The 13987-nt window shown below is 45.3% G+C and overlaps 1 protein-coding gene across 1 annotated transcript; it reads right to left on the bottom strand.

Annotated features, from left to right (window-relative positions):
* Positions 1 to 10303: 10303 nt before the first annotated feature.
* Positions 10304 to 11827, bottom strand: LOC117018621 (60S ribosomal protein L30-like). The gene is made up of 4 exons (XM_033099727.1): positions 11760 to 11827; positions 11241 to 11322; positions 10876 to 11140; positions 10304 to 10434 (listed from the first exon to the last, which is right to left on the bottom strand). The coding sequence occupies exons 1-4, from the start codon at positions 11825 to 11827 to the stop codon at positions 10304 to 10306; spliced, it is 546 nt and encodes a 181-aa protein (XP_032955618.1).
* Positions 11828 to 13987: the final 2160 nt, after the last annotated feature.

Raw genomic sequence — 13987 nt, 5'->3', positions numbered from 1 at the left:
GTTATTATTTTTAAACTAATTAGCATAAGGAGGCAATTCATGTTTAGGCAGCTCCACAGAACACCCCGCTGGGCCCTAGATAATTTATTAAAGATCTATAAAACAGCATATTTCAACCCGAGAGTTCCACTGCTTTAGAACTCTTCACCTCTGCCTCTTTCCCTCCCCCTGCTTCTCCAGCCCTTCTCTGTCTCTCTCACCCCTCAGGCCCTCTTCCCTTTTTAGTCCCCACCACCCTCTCACTCCTGATTGTGGCACTAGTGCCACCCCCTCACCTGCCAGTCAAGGACTGTTCTTCCCACAGGAATGAGCGATCCTGCTAATGTGAGTCAGGGTGTGTTCTTTCTTCACTAAAAACACTCCAGAGGCTCCATCTCACTCTGGGAAGCTTCTAGAATGTCAGGCACATGAGCACAGGGGCTTCGTGCTGTTTAGGTGAAAGTTGTATCCCAAGCATATGAAGCCATTCCTGATAGACAGTGGGCATTAAATTATTTGTTGAATGAATGAATGATTGTATTAAAATTTATACCACATGAAATCATAAACTGAAAAATACAAAAATGTTAGGAAATATTTTATTACAAACTAGTGGGCATATCAGTTCATAAATTCATTCCAGTGGGAAAAATGCTGTGTGTTTATTTGTTGCACAGTTGAGCCTGTGTGTTAGTTTTCTATTGCTGCGTAACAAATTTCCACAACTTAGTGGCTCAAAACAACACCCACTTATTTGCTCAGAGTTTCTTAGAAATCCAGACCCGGTATGGATGGGATCTCTGGTCAGGGTTTCACAAAGCTGTGAGCTCATCCTGAGCTCAGGATCTTCCTCCCAGCGTACAGAGAGCTGTTAGCAGAATTCAGTTTTTTTTCCAGTTGTAGGTCTAAGGTCCCTGTTTCCTTGACAAGTGTCAGCGAGGGGGGTGCTGCCCCAACCCCTAGTGTCCACCAGCAGTCTTTGCCACGTGGCCCTCCATTTTCAAAGCTGCCAGTAGAGAAAATGCCTCACACTGAATCCCTCTCACTTGGAATGTTTGTTCAGGAGAAACCCCAGTCAGTACTCACCTGATTAGGACATTCCCCATGGATAGTCCCCATGTCTGAAGGACAGCTGATTTGAGACCTTAGTTACATCTGCAGAATCTCTTCTTGTATTAATGTTTGATTGAATAACTGGGGAAGGTGAATATCCAGGGTGGTTATTGGGGACCATCACAGAATCTGCCTAGGATGGCCTGCTGCTCTTCCCTTTGTGTTTATTTGGGTCACAGTTGGAAATGAAGTTCAAGTAAATAGATTGTTGTGAGTAGTAATAAAATGCATCTTGTCTATTAGCCATGGAAATTCTTAAATCTTAAAACCAAATGATATGTTTAATATCTTATTAATTTAGAGCAAATGAAAAAGTACAATAATTCATTCTCTCTTTGGACATGATGTGTCACATCATAACAAATTACCCAAAACTTAGCAGCTCAAAACAGCAAATGTGTGTTATCTCCCAGTTTCCCAGGGTCAGGAATGCAGGAGAGGTTTACCTGAGCGGTTCTGGCTGAGAGCCTCTCTCAAGGTTGCAGTCAAGTTGTCAGCCAGGGCTGCATCATCTGAAGGCTTGACTGGGGCTGGAGGACTCACATGAGACATGGCTCAGTCAGGGCTGTTGGAAGGGGCCTCATTTCCTTCCAGGAAGGATGGTCCCAGGAGGCCTCAGTTCCTAGCTCTGTAGCTATGTGGACTTGTCCGTAAGAATTTTTCCTACCAAATGCTTAGGTACTTGGCTTCCCCTAGAGCTGTGATGAGAGAGAGAGAAACCAAGATGGAAGCTGCAGTGAGTTTTATGTCCTAGACTCAGTCACATAGCATTACATCAGTCTGATGAGAGGTGAGTCATTAAGCCCAGCCCACACTCAAGAGAGAGGGAATTACTCCACCTCTGGAAGGGAAGAGTGTCAAAGAATTTACATACATATAAAAATTACAATTAAATATTGTTTCAAGATTTTATAAAGCATAATCCTTCTTTTATCTGATTTTTTAAAAAATGCCTTAAATTTCACTCTTAGTGGGGACCGGCCTGGTGGCTCAGGAACACTGTGCTCCTAACACCGAGGTCTTGGGTTTGAGAGTGGCCTGCAGCTGGTGAGAGCCACTGTGGATGGCCGACCGATGCCTGGCAACCGACTGCCTCAGCCAGGAGGTGCGAAAGGCTCATAATACCAGCGTGGGCCAGGGAGCTGTGTCCTACACAACTAGACTGAGAAACAACGGCTGGAACCGGAGTTGGGGGGGAAGTAAAAGAAAGGGGGGAAAAATTTCACTCTTAGAAAGTAATAATTAAAAGTTTGAGCCAGAGAAAGGGGATACAACAGTATTTGTAAGTTTTACCGTAGATGCCTTTAATAACAATGTTTCCTACAATAAGCTGCAACAAAGTTGAGAACATATGGTAGCTGATCACACAGTTTAAAGACTGAGCTCCATAACAATGTCTTTACAATAACTGTCTTTGCTTTTTCTTAGAACCTTCAAATTTATTTCATTAAGAATGTCAGAAATATTGGCTACAATGCCAATTTTTGTACTGAACACCTTCAAAAATATTTGCCTAATGAAATCGCTTTTCAAAATATGAGAAAAATGTGAATCTCATGCCTCAGTTTATACACCTTGGTGTCCTGACAACAATTGTGTTGTGATACAGTGGGTAGCAATGGTTAACTCCAATTTAGTAACAAAGTGTTACAAAACTGGCTGTCCGGTTAGCATCCTAGAATAAATGTCACATCTTTCGCTGTGTTTTTGAATGAGATTTGGTAGAAGTGATTTGGAAACCAATGTGATTCTAAAAAGCACTGTTGATATGTGACGTTGAAGTTTATTTTTTGTTTTGTTTTTAATTTTTCTTGGGGAATATTGGGGAACAGTGTGTTTCTCCAGGGCCCATCAGCTCCAAGTCGTTGTCCTTCAATCTAGTTGTGGAGGGCGCAGCTCAGCTCCAAGTCCAGTCGCTGTTTTCAATCTTAGTTGCAGGGGGCGCAGCCCACCATCCCATGGTGGAGAGCTGGCGCTCTAACCAACTGAGCCATCTGGTCACCCCTGAAGTTTGTTTCAAAGCAGCTCTGTTATATCTTCTATTCACACTCTCTATTCTATCAATGGTTTCCCCTTTATAGCATTTTCCAGTTAACTTACATTGATCAACAATGTGCATTTCCATTCTGTAAAAGTAATTAATTCAGTTGCATGTGAAGTTAAATATAACACACCAAATCCTTCGCAGATAGAATCACCTTGCAGGTCACACTGAACACTGTATCCCAGAAAATCTACAGAGATGCCAGTGATCATGTGACCCATTTGTAGCCAAAGCTGTTTCCCGGCCCTCTCTCTGACATGGCTCATAACAATTGGCTGTGACTTTGTTCCAAGGTGGGTGGTTCTTTCTAAGGATCATTGCAATAAATTTTGGTATTTCCTTTTCTATTTCCTTATTACCAAATTAACCAGGAATGGTTCACAAGTCACAGTTTGAGAAATGTCAGTTTAGGTATTATGATCAAGTAAATACCTGGGTACACACCACTGGTGTCAGAAACGGAACCTGTAAAGAAGCCACCATGGCCATGTCCCCCATCCTGTCCTTCAGATGTAACCTCTATTTTGAGTCTTGTGTTTACTATTCCCTTGAGATTCTCTGAAGATTTTACAATAAGTATATATATCCCCAAACCAAATATTATTTACTTTTGCCCATTTTTGAACTTCCTGTCCAGTGAACTGACTGCATGGGCTCTTCTGAGACCCCGCATTACGTAGGGGAGTTACCCCCCATGTGTGAGGGTGTCCTTCATTCATTTTTACTGCTGCAGTCTTACATCTTATAATGATACCACACTTTCTCTATTTTCCTGTTGGTGCATAAGTGGTTATTCCAGTTGCTGTAAACATGAGTGTTCTTGTCTCCTGGGCACAAGGCAAGAAATTCCCTGGAGAGGACGGTCAGGAGGGAAGGCTGGGCTACAGGGGTGTGTGCGTCTGTTCTGAAAATAAACCAAACTCAACTTAAGTAGAGGAATTAAGAGTTGGAAATCAGTTCCTTGATTGCACAATCACCCAGGCATTTTCTTTTCAGACTATTAATTACTTTCTTTACTTTTATTCCATATATTTTGTCATTATACTTACCAGAGACAGAGTTCAAAACACTGGTTATAAGAATCTTCAACAAACGCAGTGAGAACTTGAGCAAAGAAATAGTAAGCATTAAAAAAGACATAGCAACCATAAAAAAGAACCAGTCAAAATGGGAGAATACAATAACTGAAATGATAATATGACAGCAGACTAGATGAAGCAGAGGACCAAATCAGTGATTTGGAAGACAAAGTAGTAGAAAATACCTATCAGAACAGCAAAAGGAAAAAAGAATAAAAAGTAATGAGGATAGTGTAAGAGACTCTGGGACAACATCAAGCATAACAACATTTTCATCAGAGGGGACGAGAAGGAGAAGAGAGGAAACAAGGGATTGAGAACCTATTTGAAGAAATAATGACTAAAAACTTTCCTAAGCTGGCAAAGGAAATAGACACACAAGCCCAGGAAGAGCAGAGTCCAAACAAGATGAACCCAAACAGGCCCACACCAAACACATTATAATTAAAATGGCAAAGGTTAAAGAGAGAATCCTAAAAGCAGTAAGAGAAAGGCACCTACTGGTAGTAACTTATAAGGGAGCTCCCATAAGATTGTCAGTTGATTTCTCAACAGAAACTTTGCACACCAAAAGGGATTGGCAGGAAATACTCAAAGTGGTGAAAAGAATGGATCTACAACCAAGACTACTCTACCAGCAAAACTATTATTTAAAATTGAAGGACAGATAAAAAGCTTTCCAGACAAGAAAAAGCTAAAAAAGTTCACCATCACCAAACCAATATTACAAGAAATGTTAGAGGGACTTCTTTAACACGCACACACACAAATCACAAATATGAATAATTAAATGACAATACATATCTATCAACAATTACTTTCAATGGAAATGGATTAAATGCTCCAATCAAAAACATAATGTGGCTAAATGGGTAAGAAAACAAAATCCTTACTCATGCTACTTACAAGAAACTCACTTCAGATTGAAAGACACAGACAGACTGAAAGTAAAGGGATGGAAAAAGTTATTTCATGTAAGAAAAAATAAAAACCTGGGGTAGCAATACTTATACCAGACAAAACAGACTTTAAAATAAGAGACAAAGAAGAACCCAGCAATCCCACTTGTAATTATTTATCTGAAGAAACACAAACGCTACTTCAAGGGGATGTGTGCATCTATACGTTCATTGAAGCATTGTTTACAATGGCCAGGATGTGGAGGCAACCTGGGTGTCCATCAATGGATGAGTGGATTATGAATAAGTCAGATATAAGTACAAAGGAAAATTGCTTGGCCATGGATGGGAATGGGTTCTAGCCATCTTGGTGGCATGAATGGACCTAGAAGATATTGTGCCAACTGTAGAACATCAGACAGAGAAAGACATGCAATGTGATTTCACTTATATGCGGAATCTAAAAGACAAAATAAAACACAAAACATAAACACATTCATAGATACAAAGAATATTTTGATGATTGCCACATGGGAAGGTTGTTGAGGGGGTAGGTGAAAAATACAAAGGGCTGCTGTGGCCAGCTGACCGACGATCGGTGACCGACTGCCTCAGACGGAGGGAACGCAAGTCTCATAACACCAGCATGGCCCAGGGAGCTGTGTCCTACACAACTAGACTGAGAAACAATGGCCTGAGCTGCAGTGGGGAAGGGGAAGGAGGAAGAAGGGGGAAGAAATGGAAAGCGGTTAAGAAGTACAAATTGGTTATTACAAAGTAGTCATGGGGATGTAATTTACAGCATAAGGAATATAGTTAATGTAATAACTATGTATTATATCAAATGGGTACTTATTGGGGTGATAGATGGGAGGGGGATTGAGGAATAGGGTGAAAAATATGAAGGGGTTAAGAAGTACAAATAGGTAGTTAAAAAATAATCATGGGGATGTAAAGTAAAACACAGGGAATATAGTCAATAATATGGTAGTAACTATGTATGGTGCCAGGTGGGTATTAGGCTAGTCGGGGGGATCATTTCTTAAATTATAAATGTCTAACCACTATGCTGTACACCTGAAATTAATATAAAATAATTTTGAATATCAATTGTAATTGAAAATATTAAAAAGGGGAGAAGGTAAAGAAGAATAAAAAGTTCAAATTTCCAGGTATAAAACAAATAAGTCATGGGGATGTAATGTACAGCATAGGGAATATAGTCAATAATATTGTGATAGCGTGGTACGGTGTCAGACCACGGGGTTCCAAACCCTCCTTCTCCTCTTCTCTGGGGCTCTATGACTGACTGAGCCCAGGGCTGGTGAGCACGGAGACTGAAAAGACTGACAATGGAGAGGGAGGAGCAAAGGAGGGACAGCCTGTTGGGTGCTTGGGCAAAGAGAGTGAGCCATCCCACCTCCCCCCGGAGCCCCTGGTCACCTCCCCTTCCCCACACCTTTCCACACCTTTCTGTCCTTCTCCCCTGGCTCTCCTTCTCTTTCCCCTACTTGCCTTGTCTCATTGTAAAGGAAAAACTCATAGTTCTCCTCCTGTGTTGGGAAAATCCAGGGCTTCCCTGTTGTTCTTTCCTGTGTGTCTCATTTGCTTCTACAGACGCTTCACTTCTGACACTTCTGGTCAGCAAATGTTTCCCTACAATAAGCAATTCTCTGTTTCACCAGCTGGATGGCCCACAATTTAACTCAATTCTAACACTATCTGCCTGGTGTCAGATCCCAGGGGTTAAGGGCTCGTCCCACAGACTGACCCCCCCCTTGAGATGCCAGTCCAAAGCCCACGTTATTACCTCTGACAAACCAGCTATTGATCAGAGCTTCTAATGACCCTTTTCTTGGGTTTAATGAATTTGCTAGAGCAGCTCACAGAACTCAGGGAAATGTTTACATATATTTACCTGTTTACTAAAGGTGGTGATAAAGGATACAGGTGAACAGCCAGATGAAGAAATACTCAGGGCGAGGTCTGGGAGGGTCCTGAACACAGGAGCTTCTGTTCCATGGAGTTTCCCTCCCAGAGTGGATGGGTTCACCCACCCGGAAGCTCCCGGAACCCTGTACTATTGGGATTTTATGGAGGCCTCAAGGAAAGGTGATCAACTAATTCCATTTCAGCCCCTCTCCCCTCTCTGGAGAAGTAGGGGGCACAGAGGGTTGATGAAAACTCCAAGCTTCTTTCTGGTGATCAGGTCCCATCCGGGGGCCCATTGCAGAGTCCCCTCAATGGAACAAAAGATGCTTCTTAGGGCTATTATCAGTTAGGAATTTACAAAGGTTTAGGAGTCCTGTGTCAGGGACGATACCAAAGACAAATATTAGAACAAGAGATGCTCCTAACTGTTCCTATTACTTAGGAAATTACAGGGTTTCAGGAGCACTGTGCCAGGAACCAGAGACCTCTAGAGGCCAACATATATTTCTATTATCTCAGACCCATCCACAAAAATATCTTGCCTTCCCTTGGAGAATAGCTCATTCTATGATGTAAGGAGAGCAAGAAGGATTGCCTGGGTCTGAGGCAGCCAGATGACCTTGGGGGTTCACTCAGACTGTCCCAGGATCAAGTCTCCAAGGCAGAACGGGCCCACGACTGCCCTGTGGGTAACTAAGAGGCTGGGGACACAGCTACACAGCCACGTTTGGACTTGAGCATCTGCAGCCCAGGGAGGTGGGTCTAAGCAGAGCCCCGCCCTCAGGGGTGCCTGTCTCCCAGGTCATCTCCCAGGCTTTCATTTTTCTCCTCCCGACCTCCTTCAGCTTGTTCTGGTTGTTCTGCGTGGGGCCTGATGATACAAACGCATTTTTGTCAGAATTGGATCTTAGGGTTCTGGAAAAGCCCATCAAAGTTAGTGGAGGTTTGTGTTTACAGCAGTGGTTGGGGATTCAGAGTTCTCTGCAGACAGTAAGATGGGGAGAGAAGCCTGTTCCAGTGACTCCTAACCTTCCTCCTGCTGCTGTGGGGATCCCCAACCCTGATGGAGACCCCTCCCCTCCGTTCACCTCACTCCGTTCCCTCTATCCACCCCAGCCCTGTCCTGGCTTCTCCATCTCTCTGATGCCGCGGGCTATGTGGCTGGAGAAGACGGGCTATGTGGCAGAAGGATTTCATGAAAACCATAGCAGAACATTCCCGTGGCGTTGGAGGTACAGGCAGAGCTTGGACCATCGAGGCAAGGCCTGTGAGTGATGTCAGTCTCAGTACAAGGACCACTGGGGGTCTCCCACCTGTGAGGAGGGGAGGGTCTTCACCACGTTTTGTGGGGACACAGTGACCCCTCACAGCCTGGACAAATGTGTGGCATTTTGCTTTGGGTTTCATTTTCAATCTGGGTTTTGATAAAGATGAACTGGAACTTGAAGCAAACATAATCAGTGGGGAGGGTCTGTGGGAGGAGCTAGGGCTCATGGAAGTTCTTGGGCTCTAAGTGATCCTGAGACCCCTACAGGAAGAACTCTGTGCTCATAATAAAGCTCTAGGTTCTAAATTCCCCTTCCATTAACTTTCTTTTCCTTCTATAAACACCCCTCCAACTTGGCACGCAGGCCAGAATGTGCACATGGCTGCCATGTCTGCATGCGCGGGGTTGCAACCCTGTCTTTTTCCCTGAATAAAGCCTTCTTTGGTGACAAAACACCTCGTGGTTATTATTTCTCAGCTGACAGTTTCGACTGACTCTTGGTTCAGAGTCCCAGCTTTGCAGAGGTTGCCATGCTGCTTGATGGCCCCAACGGGAGCTTCCTCAGGGGACACTCAGTCTCCTAGGATGGTGAGGGTTCCTCTCTGTGAACAGGGACCCACAGCCTGGAAAGTGACAGGCAGGTTGGCTACGCAGGCCAAGCACAACTGGAGAAAGATTTGTCTTGCAAAGACCTTGAGCCACTTCTCTCTCTCTCTCTCTCTCTCTCTCTCTCTCTCTCTCTCTCACTCTCTGTCTCTCTCTCTTTCTCTCTCTTTTAAAGATTTTTATTGGGGAAAGGGAACAGGACTTTATTGCGGAATAGTGTGTACGTGTACTTCCAGGAGTTTTTCCAAGTCAAGTTTTCCCTTCAATCTTAGTTGTGGAGGGCGCAGCTCAGCTCCAGGTCCAGTTGCCATTGTTAGTTGCAGGGGGCACAGCCTACCACCCCTTGTGGGAGTCGAACTGCAACCTTGTGGTTGAGAGGATGCACTCCAACTGTGTCATCTGGGAGCTCAGTGGCAGCTCAGCTCAAGGTGCCATGTTCAACCTTAGTTGCAGGGGGCGGAGCCCACCATTCTTTGCGGGATTCGAGGAGTCGAACTGGCAACCTGGTGGTTGAGAGCCTGTGCTCCAACCAACTGAGTCATCTGGCACTGGCCCATGTGGGAATCGAACCGGCAGCCTTTGGTGTTAGGAACATGGAGCTCCAACCACCTGAGCCACCAGGACCAGCCCTTGAGCCACTTCTTGACTGAAGGGTGTGTGTTCCTGCTACTCAACACCTGGAGTTCTGGAACAAGACACTGCTGCTCCAGGTACTAGGGCAGCCCACCCCTCCAAGATCACACCTCAGGGAGGGAGAGAATCCTCTGTTGGCCTCACTCAGGGGAGGGCGGGGAAAGCACTGAACCCTGAATCCTCCTCTGGGACTTGTGGTCCTGGCAGGTGACCAGGGTGTGTGTGGGATTTCAGACATATTCCTGGCATGTAACTTGCCCAGAGTGACCCTAATTCTGTTCATGTCCTTTTAAAGGATCCTGTGGCTTTGGGAGAGTCAGAGGGAGGCCATGGGACAGGAGGAAAAGTCAGTGACAACAAAGGAGCAGCACTTCCTGTAATGGACTTTGGTCCCGTGATGTGCTGTGGGAGCAAGTGTACAAGTGAGACTTTACTGCCCTTCCCCTCTGTCCCCAGCACCCTCTCTTGGGCCTGTGACCCCCCCACCCCTGAGCTGTCGCTCACCCTGACGTTACTCCCCCTCCATGAGGATCAAATGCTCTCCTTCCCTCCCCTTCAGAACTGGAGCTCCCAGCACTGTGCTCCCTCTCGGCCTAGAAAGTAGTTGGTCTCCTGACTGCTGGCTAGGGAGCAGGAGGTGATTCACAAGACCCAGGCTCCCACTGAGAATAACCGAGAAATTCTGATAAAATATAGTTCATGGCCTTGAAACCCTCAACATGCAAACACAGTGAGGAAGTCCAGCCAAGGTCTAGGGCAGGACCACTGCCTGGGGAGTTGAGGTCAGGGAGCCCAGAGCTCCGGATTCACTTTTACTCTGAGGGCATTTGCCAAACCTGAGATCAGCAAGAACTCTGCCTGAGCTTTTGGCTCCTTGAGGGACTGAGCAGAAAAAGAGGTGAAAGCCTGGTGCCCAACGAGGGTGGGGTCCTGGTACACTAACCTCCACATTAAGCAGTGACTCTGAAATGCCGCTTTCTAGAAACGTGAGTGAATCTGAAATAAATAGTCCATTCAGGAACTTACAGTCACTTATGGTTTCTCCATCTCTGGGTGATAAGGGATGACTCAGTACTCAAATTGCGGTTGGGGCATCATGGCAAAAATCTCCTTAGGCACCAAGAAACAACTAGGCCAACTCTCCTGGAAAACATAGCATCATTTTAGGCTGCAAATAATTCCTACACATAATATTTATTATTATTATTATTATTTATATATATATATATATATATATATATATATATATATATATATATATATATATATATATTTAAACAAGCTCTGGCGAGTTTTATTAAACAAAACATTTGCATGATTTACTTTTCCCCACTCTGTCCTGCATGCTGCTAATGATAGCAGAATCCCCTGGATCAGCGGCAGCCAGTGCACATGCTCTGTAGTGTTCTCCACACGCTGTGCCCAGTTCAATATTGTTGCCTCTGTGGTGACGGCCACCCGTCCTGGCCAACATGGCGTTGTGCTCTATTCCATATTTCCTCATGGCTGGGCAGTTGTTGGCGAGGATGACCAGTTTTGCTTTGCCTTGTCTGATCATTTTCAGAGTCTGCTTGTACCCCAGCATGTACTGATGAAACAAGTAAAGAGTTAACAGGAGCGAGCTTGTGGGCTAACAGGAACAAGCTTAAAAGTTAATCTCTTGGCTTTAACTCCCCTGGCCAGCTGACAAGCATCTTACATCCATCATAGGTGGGAACAGAACACTTCTCAATCACAACAGCAACCTCCTGCACACTAACACCCTGCACACTAACAAACACCCAATAATGGATGGGAACAGAATGGTTCCCAATTGTAACAGCAACCCCCTGTAAGCCGACATCCATCATAGATGGGAACAGGACAGTTCCCAGGAGAAGACAAATGTAATGGCAGCCCCTATGCAAGCTGACAAGCACCCTACATCCTGCTTAGAAAAATATAAAACCCCAGCACTCCTTCTCATCAGTGCAGCTGTCCCCCATCAGACTCTGCCCTGGCTAAACTCTGTTTGTCAGTATCTCTCTCTTACCCCTCTGTCTCTACAGCTGTCTCCATCAGACTCTGCCCTGGCAAACTTCTGCCAGTTCCAAACAGAACTCTTTCTCTCCCTTTTTAACTTTCAATAAATGTTGTCTCTGGATACTCTTGTAGAGTCTTGGATATTCTTTCATGACCAGGGGTTAATTCTATGACAACACATTCACTCTCCACTTTTCATAAAAAGTTGGAGCCTAGAGTTGATCAATTCCAGAGACTTTTTTACAGCCACCATCTTCCTGCCATAGGTGCAGAATGACCCCCAACCAAAAGCAGCTGCCAAGATGGCAGGGGAGCAGGAAAGGTCTACACGTAATATTTTTTAAAACGGTCCAGCATGCAAGCAACGCCAACCAAGACAACATGAGCCAGAATTGGGGGTAACAAGTTTCAATTGGGGCAGAGCTGCACAAACTTTAGAATTTGTAAATATCAGACGCGTGCAGTAAAACAAGTGTGCTTTCCATGTTCGTATACAGAAACATAATAATTTGAGTGAGGAACTGGAAATTCTAAAAGGTGACATAGCAGATTTTAAAAGGAACCTGTATTCGTTTGCTAGGGCTGCTGTAACAAAGGACCACAAACTATATGCCTTGAAACAACAGAAATTTATTGGGTCTCAGTTCTGGAGGCTGGAGGCCTGAAATGAAGGTGTTGGAAGGACATGCTCCCTCAGAGATTCTGGCTAGAATCCTTCCTTGCCTCCTCCTAGCTTCTGGTGGCTGCTGGCAGTGGTTGGTGTTCCTTGGCTTGCAGCTGACCTCTGCCAATCCAATCTCTGCCTCTGTCTTCACGTGCTGTTTTCCCTGTTTCCTCACATAAACTTCCCTCTGTGCAAGTCTGTCTGTGCCCAAATTTCCTGGTTTTGTAAGGATACCATTCATATTGGGGTCACCAGCCTAATTTAACCATTTTAACTGGTTAAAAAAGATCCAATTTCCACATAAGGTCACATTCTGAGATACAGGGGGTTAAGATTGCAACATACCTTTTGGGGGGAACACAACTCAGCATAGAACAGAACCCAGCAGAAATTTTAAAATTGAAAAAATACATAACTAAAATTAAGGCCAAATGGATAGGTTCAAGAGCAAAGAAAACATCTTAATAAAAAGAGGGGATGAAATAATGGGAAGCTAGGTCATCCTAGAATCCAGTTTCAAATAGAATCTCCTCTTCTCACCCCCAGGCTGTAGGCTATGGCTGACTTTCCTCATTATCTTCCCTCAAACCCAGTAAGTCTGTCCATTCTCTACTTGAATGTGTCTGTGTTGAATGAACTGTGATAGGAAAAACTTATCTCCCCAAATCCCTTTTGACTCTTCTGACCCTCTCAAGTATCACCATCAGCATATGTGACCTGTCACGCAAGGCCTGATGGGAAGCGGCCCCGGCATTTTACCCAGCAGAGATCACTCTGAACTGTTGCAAGATGAAGAACCCCAGACCTGGGACACAGAGCTTGTGGCCACCAGGTCTGCAGGAGACAGGACTCTCCACAGGTGGGCAGCTATCGTGGAGCCTCCTGGAGGGGAGCAGAGACACACATGCCACGTGCAGCAGAAGGGCTGCCCAGGTCCCTCGTCCTGAGATGAGGTAGGAAGGGAGGTGAGGGCTGGAAGCCCCTTCTCGGAACCAGTGTGTTGGGTGCTGTTCTGTGTGCCTGTGGCAGGGTCAGGCTTTTGCCATTCTCTTCTCAGACCCATGTCCCAGCACTTCCTAATCACTGCGGGGACCATGGCTGGCCTGAAGCTCCTGCTGCTCTAACCCTTGTAACTGGGATGTGCGAGAAGATACAGGGCATGGAAGGGGTGGATACGGGGTTCCCCAATCTCTCAGGTCTCATCTCACATGGTTCAGTGCCCGTAGCTAGCATCTCTCCTTGTTACTGCTGGGGCCAGGGATGGTGACTGAGGCAGGTGACAAATCCTGAGAGGGAGCCAGGATGACAAATAAACCTGGAGAGAGGCCACTGGTTTGTCTCGTGGCCATTTGTCACCCAGAGGAGAGGTTAAAAGTGAGAGAGATGACTCCTGGGGACTAGAAGCTCGGCAGCCAGGACACTGAGGAACTGCGGGGAGGAGGCAGAGGCAGGGAGGTTAGAGACTTGGCGAATCAGTGTGTCCAGTGCCCAGGAGGCCCCGGATCCAGAGTGACCTGTGTCACAAGGGAGCACCAGCCTCTGTGGTCACCTCAGGGCTTCACAGGCTTGCTCTCAGCCCACATTTCTTCTGCTTCTCCATGAGGTTCCAGGCAGCAAGGATGCAAATTTCCCTGAAAGACCATCTGAGGGACCAGGGCTTCTGGAAATCAGATCCTCTTGTCATCAGCGTCACCCTTACAAAAATGTGTCCTTATTTTACATTTCTTATAAAATGTCAACAAACAAGGT

This window comes from Rhinolophus ferrumequinum, chromosome 3 (genome assembly GCF_004115265.2).
Source record: "Rhinolophus ferrumequinum isolate MPI-CBG mRhiFer1 chromosome 3, mRhiFer1_v1.p, whole genome shotgun sequence".
In the NCBI taxonomy this organism is placed as follows: domain Eukaryota; kingdom Metazoa; phylum Chordata; class Mammalia; order Chiroptera; family Rhinolophidae; genus Rhinolophus; species Rhinolophus ferrumequinum.
The sequence above is the reverse complement of the archived record's forward strand: the minus strand, read 5'-3'. Positions and strand labels throughout refer to the sequence as shown.